Source organism: Camellia sinensis, chromosome 10 (genome assembly GCF_055761805.1).
Source record: "Camellia sinensis isolate YWXY chromosome 10, ASM5576180v1, whole genome shotgun sequence".
NCBI lineage: Eukaryota > Viridiplantae > Streptophyta > Magnoliopsida > Ericales > Theaceae > Camellia > Camellia sinensis.
The window spans coordinates 51210001-51227240 of NC_138970.1; the positions used below are offsets into that span (position 1 = coordinate 51210001).

The 17240-nt window shown below is 37.6% G+C and overlaps 1 protein-coding gene across 10 annotated transcripts in view; it reads left to right on the forward strand.

The window, feature by feature from the left end:
- Positions 1–16784, forward strand: part of LOC114267699 (uncharacterized) — a 26271-nt gene extending 9487 nt beyond the window's left edge. For 7 of the 10 annotated variants that reach the window (XM_028208755.2, XM_028208751.2, XM_028208754.2 and 4 more), the window contains 12 exons: positions 6845–6976; positions 7082–7300; positions 10471–10590; positions 10798–10847; positions 13271–13433; positions 13535–13672; positions 14067–14189; positions 14278–14376; positions 15010–15099; positions 15289–15370; positions 16011–16141; positions 16221–16784. In XM_028208755.2, the coding sequence (XP_028064556.1) occupies positions 6845–6976; positions 7082–7300; positions 10471–10590; positions 10798–10847; positions 13271–13433; positions 13535–13672; positions 14067–14189; positions 14278–14376; positions 15010–15099; positions 15289–15370; positions 16011–16141; positions 16221–16367 (1494 nt within the window). In that variant the 3' untranslated portion in view covers positions 16368–16784. Of the gene's footprint in view, positions 1–6844; positions 6977–7081; positions 7301–10470; positions 10591–10797; positions 10848–13270; positions 13434–13534; positions 13673–14066; positions 14190–14277; positions 14377–15009; positions 15164–15288; positions 15371–16010; positions 16142–16220 lie in introns of all 10 variants that reach the window. The other 3 variants (XR_014342001.1, XR_014342000.1, XR_014341999.1) reach the window with 1 other exon arrangement.
- The last annotated feature ends 456 nt before the right edge of the window (positions 16785–17240 follow it).

Here is a 17240-nt window from a genome sequence, read left to right on the forward strand (position 1 = left end):
AGTTTAGGCAGGAAAATGTATGAGTTTTACATGGCCCTTTTACTGGTTTTTGAATGAATCTCCCTTATATTTATAGCTAGTGGTAGACCTACGCAATGAACGGATGGAAGAGATATTCTTAATAAAAGGAGATTTTTTATGTACTACTTTTTTTTTTTTCTGATCAACCACATAAAATACAGGACACATTTACCATAATACCTATATGGTTTGTGTAACGTGTGCCAGGCTGCCGGCTTTTACTATTTTCTCATATTTTGCCTCGTGACCCTTGATAATACTAATATAAGCAAGGTAAACAGACATTCTACTATTCTCATCTTGCTATATTTTTGTACGAGGGAAAATTATAAGTTAGGATTCTTTAGAAGTAATTTTAGGGAGGAAAATGTCTCAGTTTTTACACCACTCTTTTACTGGTTTTGAATCAATCTTAAAATGTAATTTCTCCTTTTATTCATAACTTGTGGTAAACCCATGCAATGCATGAATAGAATGGAAGAGATATTCTTAATAAAAGAAGGTATTTTTGTTATACGTTTATCTGATCAAACTACATAAATTACAGCCTAAGTTTTGTAGAAACTATGCTTGAGTAAATGATTTAGGCTAAAATCCATTTAAACCCCTTGTGGCATGGGCCTAGAGCACTTCACCTCTTGTCTTTGAAAAGTAGCCATTTAACTCATGTGGTTTTGGACTAAATTGCAACACCAAATCCGTTAGCTGTACTTATAAAAGGACATTTATACCCTTGGTCTTCCACCACGGCCTCCATTAGCAGCTCCATTTTTTTCGATCATCCTCTATCACCAAATTCAACATTTTTTTCCTTCAAATTTTTGTTAATATGTAGATATACATATATAGTTTATTAACTGGAAAGCGGGGTAGATATGTAAATCTATTGATTTACAAATTATATGTTGGGCATATGTACAAGTTATTGGGAACGCATACAAGTTCCCAGAGAAGTTGTCGATTATGCCTAATAGGGTCTCTTACAATATGATTATTATAGAATTTTGTGAAATGGGTTCGTTTGACTCAGCACTTTCCGTGATTGAGATTCATTTGCTTCTGTGCTTTTATTTGGACTATTGTAGCATTTTATGATACACTGAAAGTTTGAGCATTGATGGAAGACCAAAAATGTTGTTCCCAATGTGAGTAGTAACAACCCTAAGTTGCTAGCCTTGACAATTGAATTTCAAAAGCAGTTTTGAGTTGATTGAAGAAATATGGAGGAAGGGAGGCTGCTGGGAGGTGGGCAAGAGGGAGGAGCAGTTGGGAGGTGGGTAAGGAGGGGAAGGGTTATAAGGGAGGTTGAGGAAGAGGAGGTGCAGGAAGAGGGCAGAGTCATCTGGGAGGTAAGGGAGGAGGAGGTGATTCGGAGCTGGAGGAGGGAAGAGTTGTGGGTAGGTTAGGGTTAGGCTTAGGGTTTGCACAAGTTAGGTAGAGATTAAGACAAGGAAAATCTTGTATTTTTACATTGGAATTTGACTTTGACTAAATTCTTCTTTTTCTGAACTCTCTTAACAGGCATGTGTGGCACATTTTCCATCTATTTGGATAGAAAATGTATCTGTAGCACTAACAAAACTACATGGGGGTAATTGGCTAGTTTTGAACGATAAAGGGGCCAAGTGCTTCAGGGTGAAACCACAATGGGATAAAAGTGGATTTTTTTCCAATGATTTATTGACATTGCAAAGAGTATTGCTTTACAAACAAAAGTTATTTATTTGTTTAGAATGATGTAGCTCATTGTAGTTCTATCATTTCAATGCAAAAGAAATTCCTTGGCCTCATAATTTCAAAAATTGCCATTGCCACATCATATAGCTCAGCATAATGATGTGGTTCGTTGTGTTTGATCATTTCAAAGCAGAAGTGCTGTCACTTGGGCTCATAATTTTGAAATGCTAATGCCACATCATTTTGGATGCTATTTTTTTTTTTTTATAGAAATTTTGTTTGTATAACATTTTCTCCCTAAAAATGATAACTAAAAATGATAAGCGAATCATGTCCTTTTGCAACATATTATAATATCAAAACTTCTTAATTGAGTTGTAATTGTCATGAAAAAAATTAAGTAATTTTCAATTTCACGTTTTAAGTTAATTTTATATTGATATTGTCTTAGTGGAAATGTCGCTTAATTGATGAGTAGACCTAATTGAGTTGTAATTGTCATGAAAAGAACTAAGTGAGTTTTATCTTTTAAGAAGTTAGTTTATTCATTTTTGATAAATAAATTTATTGAAGAAAGAGCATCAAGGACATGCCAAAGAGTACAAAAAACAAAGAGGCCTAAAAATGCACCAAACTAGCTAGTCACATTATCCAAGAAATCTGAAAAGGTGAACAAATCAGGATCCACACACCTTGACATGCAGCCACACAGAACTTGTAGAAGCCTGTCTTCTAACCAAGTTAACACCCTGAAACACACGTCGATTTTGCTCTAGCCAAAGCAACCACATTAAACACAAAGGAGCTAAGGCCCAAGCCTTGTGACGTCGCTTCCCAACCTGACCCTTTCCCCAACTCCAAAGAACCTTCATCACCCCTTTCTGCTGCACGGACACAACTCCAAAAGTAGAAAAAAACAAGCATCCACAAACAATAAGCTACTGGACACTGAATCAACAAATGATCTACTGACTTTGCATCTCCACAACACATACAACACCCATTAACTAAGATATGGGCCCCACGCCAAACCAAATTGTCAATCGTAAGGATCTTGCCAAGAGCTGCCGTTCATACAAAAAAAGCCACCTTTGAAGGACCCCTGTAACCCAAACCCGTTGCAAAGGAATATAGTAACAAATATGCTACATCATAAGAATGTAACTGAAAAATATGCTACATTATTGTATACGTATATGTTCATGAATCAATATTTATGTGAAATTGCAGAAAATATTGTAATTTAATTGTCATTGCAAGCCATGTAAGGGTTGGATTAATTTTTTAAATTTTAATTAAGCTTTGAAGTGATGGCAATAGATTGGGTTTTTTTGGGTTTCACGTGCGAATTTTTGCTTTTACACTCAATTATTTTAGTGGTACAATTTCATACTTTACTATAAATTTGACAGTTTTGACGTACCTATCACTATAGTTTACCCTACCTAATCAATGCTCTCTCAAACCATTTATTTTAAAATTAGGTTGGAACAAATACAATCAGGTCAACGAATTTTGTATCGACATGGGTAAGGGTGCGGATCTAGAGGTCAAACCCATCAAACTTTAAATCTAGGGGTATGTAGACTAGTAAATACAAGGGTCATATTTATATTTGTTTAATTTATTATGTGAGATAATGTAAAATAAATTGATTGATGTATATTATTGATTGATTTGTTGTTCTTACATTGATTCCTATATATAGGAGATGGTGAGTGTGTAGTAGGTGAGGAGTAGGTGGAGAGTAGGTGAAGTGGGTGGAGTAGGTGTAGTGGTAGGTTTTGATACATTTTAACAGCCCCCCCCAAACTCAAGGGGGATAGGAACTAACCAACTTGAGTTTGGAGAGACTAACAAACCAAGAAAATAATCTGAAAAATAAAAAATGGATAGGAGACACTGTATGGTCGTGTCAGACCGTTGTAGAAGACTGTATGGTTATGGCAGACCGATCTAGAAGACAGTTTATGGGGTCATGTCGGACCGTTGTAGCAGATAATGTTATGACCGTTGTTGTGACAGTTTACGGAGTCTTGCTGGACCCTTGTAGAAACTAACCGGAATCAATGTCGGGACAGTTTACAGAGTCTTGTCAGACCCATAAAGGAGCTAACCGGAATCAATGTCGGGACAGTTTACAGAGTCTTGTCAGACCCATAAAGGAGCTAACCGGAATCAATGTCGGGACAGTTTACAGAGTCTTGTCGGACCCATAAAAAATACACTGTATGATGGTGTATATAGGCTGCCCAAATATATATATATATGGATATATATAGTGAGCCCTCAAAAGTCGCGCCCTCAAAAGGTGCGCCCACTTCATCAAAAGGCGTGCCCGACAGAAAGCGTCGAGCCATCAAAAGGTGAGCCGGAGACGCGGCGAGGCACGTGAGCGACAGAGTGGCGTGTCGGCTGCGTCGTCAGTGTCGATATAAACCAATGCGGAGGCTGTGCTTGAGGCAGAAGCGAAGACAAAAAAAACCTGCGAAAAACCTCTGAAAAAACTCTTCGTTGTGCTGAGAGAGATAGTTCCTTTTGCTGAGAGAGATAGTCTGTAACACTCTGTTGCCCAGAAAATGGCCTCGTCTTCCCGTGGACTGCTCACCCTCTTTCCCGACCTCAACGAGTCAACAAGAGAGATAACTGGTGCGGTGGCACTGGAACCTCAACCAAGCGCCCTGGAGTTTGCTCCGTTGAACTTTCCGATGCGGTCTGTGGAGCAAAGAATGGCAGTGCAGTCGGATGTGGAGGCCAATCAGTATACTTTGAAGTCATGTGTGGAAACCATGACGGCGGTCACAAACTTGTCGCACCGGCTGCAGAGTAGGACAAATGAGGTGCAGCAGTTAAACGCCCAACTGGCGCTGCTCCAACGCATGTATAAGGATGCGCGAGCAGAGATAAGTGTGCTGAAGGCGGAAAATAAGGAGCTGAAGCGGAAGGCCACCGTGATGTTCCGATTTGGAGGGCCGCCATATGCTGCAGTGGAGGAGCAGGGTGAAGTGATCGTGCCCAGTGGAGTGGGAAACACGGAGGCAACACCGTCAAGGGCTGCGCAGGACGGAGGCAAGAAGAAGAGACCGGCGGCAGAGTAGAGAAGAAAAATCCCATTGTTCCGATTTGTGTTGGTGTGGTTTTTTTTGTTTTTTTTTTTTTTTTTGTGTGGTGTAAAATGGTGATCGGGGTGAGCCCCGACATGAATAAAATGAGTTTGGTGTGCAGTTCGTCTTCTGCCTATTTTTTTTTTTTTTTTTTGTTTTTTTTTTGTTTTAAGAGAAATAATAAAAAAAAAAGAAAGAGATTAAAAGGGGTTTTGAAATCAAACAGAGGAGATTAAGAGATTGGTTCACGTGGGTATGTATATATATATATATATATATTTTTTTTTTGTTGGAAATGAAAAAGAAAAGATAAAATAAAATAAATAAAGGTAAAGTGGGGTGTATTGATTATTTGATATAATAATAATAGTAATAAAAAAATAAAAAGTTAGACCACTTGGAGAATGGCCTGGAGATTCGTTTGGTAGGGTGTGATTAAAAAAGAAAAGGGAGGAGAGAGAGAGAGATGGACACCACTTGTTCTTGGGATAGTCTCAGGCACATAGAGAGAGAGAAAGAGGGGGGTTACTGTGATTTCTCTTTCCTCCATTTTCAGAGGTTGAAGAGCCCTCAAAAACCTTCAATATTTTGTGGGGGTATTAATGATCTCAGTGTCGCATTGCCTTTACATGAGGAATCTGTCTCTGGGTCTTGCAAATGGAAACTGTAGACAAGTCCCATGTTGATTTGGAAGACGCCGGTGGTGCTGGTGGCGCCGCCTTGAGTGACGGAGGAAGTGACGATCTTAGCTCCACCGCCGGCGCGTCGTCAAGCCTCTCTGGTGCTGAGATGGTGGGTGTGAGGAGGGAATCCTCTGCGTCGGAGTGTTCGGTAGAGTTGGATCTGGAAGCTGGGGTCTCACAGGTTAAGGTTAACAGTGGTGGTAGATGAAGACGACCGAGACGGTGGTGTATGGGAGGACAACAGTGAGAGGAGGGGCAGTGGTGGTGGACTCGAATAAATTTCAAGGTATGTGTAGAAAATTCTAGCGGATTAGGTTGAGGTTCGGCGGACGGCCAAGGCGAGGTTGCCGTCCGCCGGTGAAGCGAAAAATACTAAGTGCTTAACCTTGCTCTGGTACCATGTAAAATAAATTGATTGATGTATATTATTGATTGATTTGTTGTTCTTACATTGATTCCTATATATAGGAGATGGTGAGTGTGTAGTAGGTGAGGAGTAGGTGGAGAGTAGGTGAAGTGGGTGGAGTAGGTGTAGTGGTAGGTTTTGGTACATTTTAACAGATAAAATGGTGTTATTATATCATACAATGTCAAAAAGTATTTCACTCATTTTATAGTTATTATACAACAATATCTACATACAATGATATTTTTACATATAAATATAGAAAGGGTGTCCTATGGAAAGCATAGGAAACATATTCACACCCTTGTCCAAGTGTCGGGTGTTCGATATAGGTATTTGATTTATTTTAAAGAGTTCATGTAATATGGGTTTAGCTTGGCCTTGCGATTTCATATAAAAAATTACGTGTTTTGGATTGTTTGGTAGTTGACTCATGTTTTCCTCCCTCTTTACAAATTGGTGATCATCATTTTTAATGGATAAGCTTCTTTTCTTTTTGGCTTTTCATGAAACTTAGATGCATTAAATTAAACTACATATTTAATTTAATATCTTTATTTTTTATTTTGAACTTTTGCAGTACTTGAAAGTTTTTGCTGTAGTTCTAGTTGTAAGATTTGGTCATTAAAGAATGAAAAATAAAAGAAAAAACCAATATTAAATGACCTAGTGTATTGTTTGGATTTAAGAGTCACTTTAAAGGAGAGAGTATTAATTAGAATAGTTAAAAAGTTTAAGAAACTTGTTTAATGAGGGAAAGTAGAGAGGGAAAACCTAATGATAAAGTATCACATATAAACATTAAAAAGTTATAAAATGTCTAATAGCGACATGGGTAAAAAATGTGTCGATCGAGGGCTCTGCTATATTATAGTATGAATAACTAGAAAGTTGAACCACGTGCTATAATGTGAAAACTTGCTACTGATAATTGATAAATTGCACCTTATCAGGTTTCACAATTTCTCTCCCGTCAGAAGCTTTCAAAGAAGTATGTTCTTGTTCATTGCACACACGGGCATAATCGAACAGGGTATATGATTGTTCATTATCTCATGCGTACACTATGCATATCTGTCACACAGGTCAGTTCTCCTCCCCCTCCCCTATATTGTTACGACTTTGCTTCTTGCTTGGTTCCACAGAGGTAGCCTTATATTTTAGGAATTGTTTGGCTTCCTATGATGCAGGCAATTAAGGTATTTGCTGATGCACGCCCACCAGGAATCTACAAACCAGATTATATTGATGCCTTGTACAACTTCTATCACGAAAGAAAACCTGAAATTGTTGTTTGCCCTTCAACTCCAGAGTGGAAAAGATCTTCTGTTCTTGATCTTAATGGAGATGCGGTGCCAGATGATGATGATGAGGATGATGATGATGGAGGGCCTGCCGCTCCTTTGCATGTAGGCATTTATTGGAAGTATTATTTTGGTTTCTGGTTCCTAATATTTTTTGACACATTCCTTTGCATGGTTGATGTGATGAAAATGCAGCCTATGTGGCAAAAGCTGTGCTTTTTCATTTTTTGCATTGTATAAGCATAGATATAATTTTCTAGATTGGCTTTTGAGGTCAAAATGTTGAAAGCACCGAGTCAGTTTTTCTGGATTTCTTGTGAAGTAGTTAACCTGTCCTGTTTCTTTTTGCCACTAGTTTGACCATTCAAAGTAGCCGTCCTTTCGTAGGCCTAGATCTCTAATCATATTGGGCATTCTTCTTTCTAAGTTTGTTTTAAAATATGAAAAATTGGTGGGTCTAGTTATCATCATCTTTGGCGGGTTTAGTTTTCCAGATCTGTGCCAATGTTTGTTCCTCTTCTTTTTCTTCTCTTCCTCTTCACCTCTATGAACAGATTCGGCATTTATCATCCAGCAACCTGATGCATACTTGACAACCAAAAGTCCCTGTCTAGTGTTTTGAGTATAATGTATATTTTGATAAAATTGTCCCAAAGCTTACTCTTCCTGGTTTGCTTGTAGTTCACTTCAATTCTTCTGATTTCTTCATAAGCTGCCGTGTTATTCGAATTTCTCAAATTATGAGCATGACCAAAAGTTTTGAGCTACTTTAGAGGTTTCAGATCAAAGAAGCATTGTAAAAATGGATGTAGGGATAAATTATATGGAAAGATGAGAGGGTAAAGTAAGAATTTGAATATGCCAAATTAGGTGAATATGGTTGTTTCATGTGCAACATAAAGTGTTGGCAACAGAAATGAGTGATCTGGTTCAGGTTTACAAGGATAGTGGGATTACCATAAAGGAAGTACCGTGGCAGTTAGCAAATTTATGTTAGCCTATTATTCGGCGAATCTGTGGCTTTGGACCGTGAAGGTTATTGTTGTTATAGACTCTTAGATGGACTGAATTGGCAAATTAGTGTGCATCCTTTTTGTTGCACCAACAAGGGCACGGGATATTTATATGAGAAGTTGCAGACATGCTGGGTTTAGAGAAGCTGAGGACACGATATGCTTATGCATAACAGAATAGACTGTGTGGGTATTGAGTGTTAGAAGTGGTCTGTTGTGGTTAGGAAGATGGTAGGCACTTCAATGGCTCAAGATTGCTAGAGGTGGCGGGAGAGAGACCAAGGCCAACCTTAGAGATATAGAGGGTGGTTTTGTTGTGTGCAAGATAGGCTAGTGATCTTATCTTGCTATGTATTAGGGTGTGATTATGATTTTGTTGTGGTTGCATTCATGATACCGTTAGATTCTATGAGTATTGGAGCCGCCATTTATGAACAAGAGGGGAGCTCTGCTCAACTCGATAGAATGGTGATATTAACCCTACTGCTGCATCCTCTGATTCAGGTCCTTTGAGAAGGCTACATCATAGGAGCTGCAAAGGTAGATATGATATCTCGAGGAATGTATCATGCACGCAGCAGGTGTGAGTATAAGGTCAACGTTTTCTCTAAGTTGGTCAAAATGGAGCAGTCATCCTAGGGGAGAACCAAGCAACCTTGATGAACTCATGTACCTAGCCTCCAATCCACAATCCTCCAATGATCTCTAGCAAGGGATGCCTAGACCCTGCTCTTAGTCTAGGCAACCAGGGGCCCAACTATGTTGCATCTGAGTGGGATTGACTTGCAGAGAGATAGTCACTCCCAGGCATTCCTTATGAGAATGAGGCATGAAGGAGCATGGTGAGTGAGTGCTCTAGGTGAGCCATGTTGCTGTTGAGCGGGCTATGGTGGAGTGGGCGTGCTGGGCTTTGTTGCGCATAGCTCGCCACGGCTGGCTCTTCATACTTTGACTCATTCACTTAGGAGCTCTTGCTTACTAGAGCAGTAACCGTGCTAGTGGGCTGAGTATTTGTACTTGGTGGTCTGTGCCCCTGCTTAGGCTAGTCATGCAACCCCAATTAGTCTTGTGAGGAAGTCATTGTGCCTCAGAAGTTTGCCACATGATGGTATGGTGATATTGATGTGGTGCCCATAGGGCTCGCGGCATTCCGGTCGTTCAAGTTTCCTATCTATTTAGGGTTGGCTATATTAATTCTTCTATTCTAGTTTGCTCCATGCAAAGCAATATTTTGGTTTATTCTACAACAACCTCTTCATTTCCATATTTGGCCCTTTTTATGTTCTTTTATTACCTTTAATTCAGATAAAGTCGCCTGTTAATGGTGTGGTAATTGTTCCTTTGCATGTGGGCAAGCCATCTTGGACATCTTGGGTGCTCTCTCATCGTGTCTTCAGTTAGTGCCACCTTTCACTTCCCACATAATTTTTTTATTTCTTATTCTGTTTGTCTCATTCATCTCAACTCCACTTTTAGGTTGTGCTAAAATTTTGAAAACCACTTCTTAACCGTTTAACATTCATTGATATAATATAGTTATTTTACGAACCTTCTTTGGAAGGTATTTTATTATTAGGTTACGCACTAGAAGCACTTTCTATTTTGAGGTATCCTGCTCCACATACGTCAAGCGGAAACTTATCCTTACTACTCCCATAAGAATAGTCCAATGCTGTTTATTATCTAATAAAAATATGTGCTTTTTCAGGTTTTTCGGCATGGTTGCTATCCTCCTTTGTAAGTAGTTCTAGTTGGGACGTTGCATCTTGTGTGATGAGTCTGATGACATTACTCTTGTTTTCTTAGCTCTGTCCATCTTGAGTTTCCAACATGGTCAGGATTACTCAAAGGGAGTGTCTGCTGCATGAGTTTGATGTTAATTTCTTTACTTGTGTACTTTATAAAAAATAAAAACAAAAAAACAAAATAAATAAAAATAAAAATTGTTCTTTATTTGAGATGTTAAAAGCTGGCATCCTTGTGCCATCATGCAATGAATAATCATTTGACATGGTCACCTTATGGGATGATATTGGAATTCAAAATTTATGCCAAGTTAGTATATATTAGTTATTTTTGCAAAACTATATATTACTTGGAATGAAATGGCCTTTGATAGGGCTGCGTGGAGAAGAAGGATTCATGTAGCCGACCCCATTTGATGGGACTTAAGGCTTGGTTTGGTTTGGTTTGGTTTATATATTACTTGGAATGAGAGTTGTTTCATTCCCTTCCCAGTTTTAACATGTCTTTATTATTCAGGAGAATCATGAGATAGATGCAGTAATGACAAATGATGATGTTTTGGGAGATAGTGTACCCTTCGACCAGCAAAATGCAATGCGGCAGTTCTGCTATCAAGCACTTAAGTTGGGTATAGGGGTAGGAACTTCGAAGGCATCCTTTCCATTGTTTATGTTTGGGTTCTTTCATTATGTTATCTCTTGCATTCTTTTGGGATGTTATATGACATTTTCATAATGGTGTGAATCTAATCAAAATTAGTTCAATCAAATTTAAATACTAGATTTTAGTATGAAATGCCTATTTGCTTGTCACTTATGCAATATTTATGTATTTTGTTTTTAGGTAAGAGGAAACGCACAATTCCCTGGTTCACACCCAGTTTCACTTAACAGGTCCAACTCAATCTTTTCCTCTTCATTAATAATTATGGATGTTAATGGCTGTATCCTGTATTATCAGTGGTTGTGTTCTATATTATCAGGTAAGAATTTGAGTGCCAATTAGTGTGTTCCTTATCCTTGCATTGAGTTGGGGTTCTTATCTTTGACGAAATCGGAAAATGTGTCTGCTATAATATTAGGGTCTCAGTCATGGGGCTTCAGGTTTTGCATTTAATTGTGCAGGTATATAACAAGTATATAATCTGTGAAAGGGATAATTTACCATTTGTGTGCCTGTAGGTTTGCCAGAAGCTAGTGTCTTATTCTGTAAATTACATTTGATGTATACTTACTCATAATCATTAAAAGTGATGTTACTGTTTGTTATCATCACTGGATGGCAAAGTGCTGGTAGAATGATTTATTTATTTATTTACAAAAAGGATAAAATGAGGGTGCTGGGACTGATGAACTGGATACAGATATAATCTCTGGTGTTATTTGCTCAAAGTGGCTACTCTTAGACTTGAGCATGTGTTCTTGTGCTTGGCAGTTAAAATTTTACCATCACGGCAGGTGACGCCCTAGAAACAATATTTTACTATTACGATGGTAGATCATGGAAAGGACACACTGGAGTTTGCTGTATCTGGTATGCTCCAGTTCCAGATTGTGTAGCAGGATAGAAGTTGAATTGTATGCAGATATTCTTTATTTCCGCTGAATTTTCTTAAGACACATCCTTGTCGCTTGAAGTTTTTGGCAGCTTAAAATTGTTTCTATTTTAACTTTGGCCAAGTATCTAGTTACCTGTGGTTAGAATAGTGTTGCCAGCTCGTGGCATGGCTTTTTTTGCTGGCAATTCATAGCACTTGTGCCAAAATGTTCGTTATTTGTGGTCTTGTTAATAATGTTGGTTGTTGTTAGTTGCTTGTTGCTGAGTGCATAGTTCATCTGTTAAATACATGTTGGTGTAGATGAAATTGAATTTCTCAATTTTTTTCATGTTTAAATTTGGTACATGGAAGATCTCTTTCATACTTATTTTTAAAAAAAATGGAAGATCTCTTTGATTTTATTTGTGCAATGTATCAGTTCTGTCAAACAACATGCATTTGATACTACGCTACCTTAAAGGTCTTATATGTAAACTGAGACAGTAGTGGGGAAAGCATACGTCTGTCTCTGAAAGTGTTTTGGTCTCTTCAAATCAGATGAGTAAGTGGTGTGTCCCTGGTTAATATTGTTGTAGATTGTAATATCATGTGGATGCGTGATATGTTGTGGAAATCCACTCAGAAATTCCATGCCTCGTATCACATTCTTCTTAAGATAGGGATATGTTTAGGTGGACAGCTGCTGGTTGGTATTTTCTTGAAAAAATGACTGGGTTTCATTCATGGATCCGAAAATTGTGATTTCATAGTTTCCATTTGGTTTTTATGGAAGAAGAGGTTTAAGGCATTTCACAAGTCAAAAAGATGGTTTTTAGGATTTTTTTTTTACCAGCAACTGTACATTTTAGTTTCAGTGTTTTGTGAAATGTCTCATGGTTTCTCTTTTCTGTAGAGATTTTGGGTGTTGTAGTATCTTGTCTTAATCTTTAATGATGGTGTTTACATTGGATTTACAATGGCAGAATGTGAAACTTATGTTAGATTTTTTCTTGGACCTAGTGCTCTAACTGCCACATTGAGTGGGAAGGTCTTTAAGACTGCAATGAAACCCATACTACAGGCTATTGGATGAGCACATAGCATAACTGTCTTGATTGAATGTCAAGAATAAAATGTCACTGTGAGGAGTTCTCCTTTGAAGTTAGGCCCCGTTTGGGAATTGGCTATTTGAGTTGGTTTTTTGACTTTTTATGAAAAGATGTGCAGAAAAATAGAGAGTGACGTGACAACTTGTAGTGGCTTTTTGACTTTTTTGCTGAAAAACATAACATGGCCTGTTGAAATTGCATCGTATACTAACATGAATCTAATGATAAATTGTGTAGTTGACGCTGCACTAATGCTCCAATGTAAACCTGCACCATGTTCTTATCTGACGCAGCTAGCCTAGAATTTCTATCTTAAAGAGCTCTTGAAAAGCTATCACCCCTTTCTCGCTCTTTGGAGCTTGAGGTTTTTTTTATTTTTATTTTAAAGGCTTTCATTTAAGTATTTGAAGCAATTGATAGAGTACAAATGCTGGCTGTGACTATGGTTATCAAAGACGTCATTCCCTAAAGAAAGCAGACCCCTAGTTTTAAATGAATGTGCCACATATATCGGGCTCATCTTCTCATCTGCAAAAACTTATGCTAATTTTGATAATTGTGTTATTTCTGCTGTAATTACGCCTGTGGATTATCATTTTTATGTTGAACGTTCATTCTTGACTTTAATTGAATTATTTATAACAATGTAACTAATATTTTTTGCTTGCAGGGACAACCTACAATTGTTAAGGCAACGGTACTATTACTCCACATGGAAAGCAGATGGAACACGATATATGATGCTAATAACCATGGATGGTTGTTACTTAGTTGATAGGAATTTTAACTTTCGTAGGGTCCAGATGCGATTTCCATGCAAAAGCACTAATGAAGTATGTATACATATTGAAGGTTTTTGGTGTTTAAAGCCTCTTTAATAGAATTTTTCTTATTGATGACCTCCAATCTGGTGTAATTATATATTTCTTGTAAGGCTTTAGCTGAGAAGACTCACCACTATACATTACTTGATGGGGAGATGATAATTGATACTTTGCCGGACTCACAGAAGCAGGAAAGAAGATACTTGATTTATGATCTGATGGCAATTAATCAAGTCTCTGTCGTAGAGGTTAGAAAACTAAGTCAGAACCTACTTCTCATTAGATGCAATCAAGGATCAAAGAAGGGATGCTTTATAAAATTTAATTCTTGCATTTGTGTTTTTGCTATATCTAGCTAAGTTCCTCTCCGACAAACCTCTGCTGGGGGTTACTCATATTAGGATGATCAAAGAGAGATGGCAGCACTAGTACAGATTTCTTATTTTGACTATCACTAACGTTAATATACTCGTCCATTTGAATTTCGCTTAAATTTATGAAGGGCATTGAAATCAATGAATTATGCCTACTATATTAAACTTTGTGAAGATTATATCATCATGGAATGTTTGTTTGTGTGTTTTTTTCTCTCTTATCTACTTTCCCTGTTGGTAACTGTGTGATAACTGCAAATCTCTGCAGCGGCCCTTCTATGAACGGTGGAAAATGCTCGAGAAAGAAGTGATTGAACCTCGAAACCATGAACGCCAACATATATACCAAAGTAGAAATCCATATTACAGATATGATTTGGAACCATTCAGGGTATGTTTTGAGGGCCAATGACAATTGACTTGAACCTATTTGATTTCCAACTGTGACTAGTTATTAATTTGATTGAGAAGTTTATCAGGTGAGGAGGAAAGATTTTTGGTTGCTCTCTACTGTCACCAAACTTTTGAAGGAATTCATTCCAAGGCTTTCACATGCGGCAGACGGTCTCATTTTTCAGGTGCGCAAGGATTTATATACAACAATGCATACATGACTCTTTCTTATAACTTTAAGGATGTTCAAGTTTTATTGGTCTAGCATCTGCATTACCATGAAAATTGAAGTTCTTTGTCCAATGAGACCTATTTATTTGTTGAAATTTCTGGTGTTGTGCAAAATATGACCTCAGTTCATATATAAGCTACACGGAATTCTGTGTATGAGAGTAGAAATGTTTTTTTACTACTGCATATGTGAGTTTCTTCTTCAAAATTATGAAAATTAAAGGATTCAAGTCACCCCACACCCTTATCCTTGTCATATCATACTTTGGAGGAAATAAAAGAGTCCATGTAAACAGGTAGTGAGTGCTGCTAGATCCTGATTCAACTGAATATGGAACTTGGATATGCTCTTGCTTTCTGTGAATGTGCCAGGCGAGATAGTTTTTAAGAATTTGTTTAGATTATCGGCCGAACTGTGTTTTTGCCATTGTTTATGGTGCAAACATATTTTGTTCTCACAAGACATGTTTTTGACTTGCTGTTTAGTACATTTAGTGGATGGGGGGAGATTACTGTTTTCTTGACAACCAGAGTTCTTAGTTTACTGTTGTGTACGATGTCAGTTACAGATGGTCTTTGTGTTTCAGGGCTGGGATGATCCTTATATTCCCCGAACACATGAAGGCCTCTTAAAGTGGAAATATCCTGAGATGAACTCAGTCGACTTCTTGTTTGAGGTTGTGTTCTCGAATTCTTACAACTGATTTCTTTCTGTTTCCTGTTTCTCCCCCTTTCTTTCAGGTTGTGTTCTCGAATTCTTACAACTGATTTCTTTCTGTTTCCTGTTTCTCCCCCTTTCTTTCAACTGTTTCTCCCCCTTTCTTTCAACTGCAAATTTCACTGCCCATGCCTACTTGTCTTAACAGATGGTTGATGATCGCCAGCTACTTTTTTTGCATGAACGAGGAAAGAAGAAGCTGATGGATGGAAATAGGGTTGAATTTGGTGGTGGGTGGATTTTTCCTTCTGTCTGATATATATATATATATATGTGTGTGTGTGTGTGTGTTTGTTTTCGTGTGTGTGTGTGTATCAACAATAAGACCTATGTTTTGCACTATAGCACTGTTAAAACCTTTTGTTTCTCTTGAAATAATGCACATTGATGTGGTTTGGTAGGAGAGCAATACCAAAGAGCAAATTAGCCCTAAAATGAGATTTTTTTGAATGTTATGATGAAAAAGTGATCTTCAAATATCTGATTCGTCTGTTTACATTTTACGCTTATTTATTTATTTATTTTTTGAAATATTGAGGTTGAAGTTTTAATCACACAATTAAAGATTGCAATGATTTTGACATTTTATTTACTGGGTATTTAATTTTAGGATAAGTTGCTGTAGATATTTGTAGTTCTTGTTGCTTGATAATCCACTTTGGAGCTGGTTTTCACTATTATTTTAGGCATTAATGATTTTATATGAAGGATTTTGGAGTTTGATCTCTTCATTTCCATTCTGATGCTCTGGCAATTAATGTTGCAATTTTGTGTGGGTTTTTTATTTATAATTTGGTCAAGCATTCTTTAGTTTCTAGGTCTATTTTGGTCAAAGCATTCCCTTGATTTGTGTACTTATGACTTGCACAGATGATTCTGATCCCACCTCATACTCGGGGAAGATTGTCGAATGTTCTTGGGATTCAGAGAGAGACGTATGGGTCTGTATGCGCATCAGGGCAGATAAATCAACCCCAAATGATTTCAATACTTACAAGAAGGTTGCTCCCCATTGCCATAATTGTCTTGTTGGTTTGTTAAATCAGTTTCAACACCATTTTTGATCTTTGATTGAAACAGGTGATGCGAAGCATAAGGGACAATATCACGGAAGACGTGTTATTGAATGAGATTCACGAGATTATTCGCCTTCCCATGTATGCTGACAGGATACGCAATGATAGCAAAGCCCATCACCACCACTCAAATTCAGCACGACGCAAGTGAGTGGTAAAACAAAGGAGAGAAGAAAACTGTAGAAGGCAACAGTGGAGACCGGTAATTAGGACAATCACCCAATGAGGTGTACCCTTTACTGTTTACAAGCCAAAGTAATTGCCGGAGTTCTTTTTTTTTTTTTTTTTTAAAAGTTGAGCATGTGCATGATGATGGGCCGTATTGGCAAGAAGGGTGTCACCGAGAGTAGTAGTGTGTAATTAGCTATACCTTTAGTTATAGCCTCTTTGTAATGTGTGCCAAGCTGGTGGGGGTTGTATTATGATCCAGTTGGTACACATTAGTAGTAGCAGTAGTACTTTAAAAAAAAAAGAAAAAATCATGCCGTGGGGACTACTTGACTTTCTGATAGCAATAGGATCCATATGTATATTAGCATTTATTATCGTCAGCTTCTCTTTTTCCTTCTCTTGGTGGTTGGTTGGTTGATTGTTTAAAAGTTGGTTGCATTTTCAACAAGAGTCTAAGACCTCGTTTGGGAAAAGGTTAATTTAGTAATTTTTTGACTATTTGACTAAAATATGAGCTAAAAAAAATTAGTATGTTTGGGATGTTTTTTTGACTTTTTACGAAAAGATGTGCAAAAAATAGAGAGAAAAGAGAATCTTTGACTTTTTGATATGTGTTGTTGACTTTTTCATTTTTTTAATAATTTTTTGACTTTTTGACTAAATGAATTGGCGAGCCTAAGCTTCATAAAAAGTTTTTGCATCTTCCACCCTCATGAATATAATTTCAAGAAAACCCAAAATAAGCTGACTCTCTTCGTGAAGGTTTGAATAATGAACTGCAGGAGGCTTAAAGATATTTAGGTGTACTTTTTTACCCTTTAACATTCAAAAATGAAACAAAAATACCGCACAA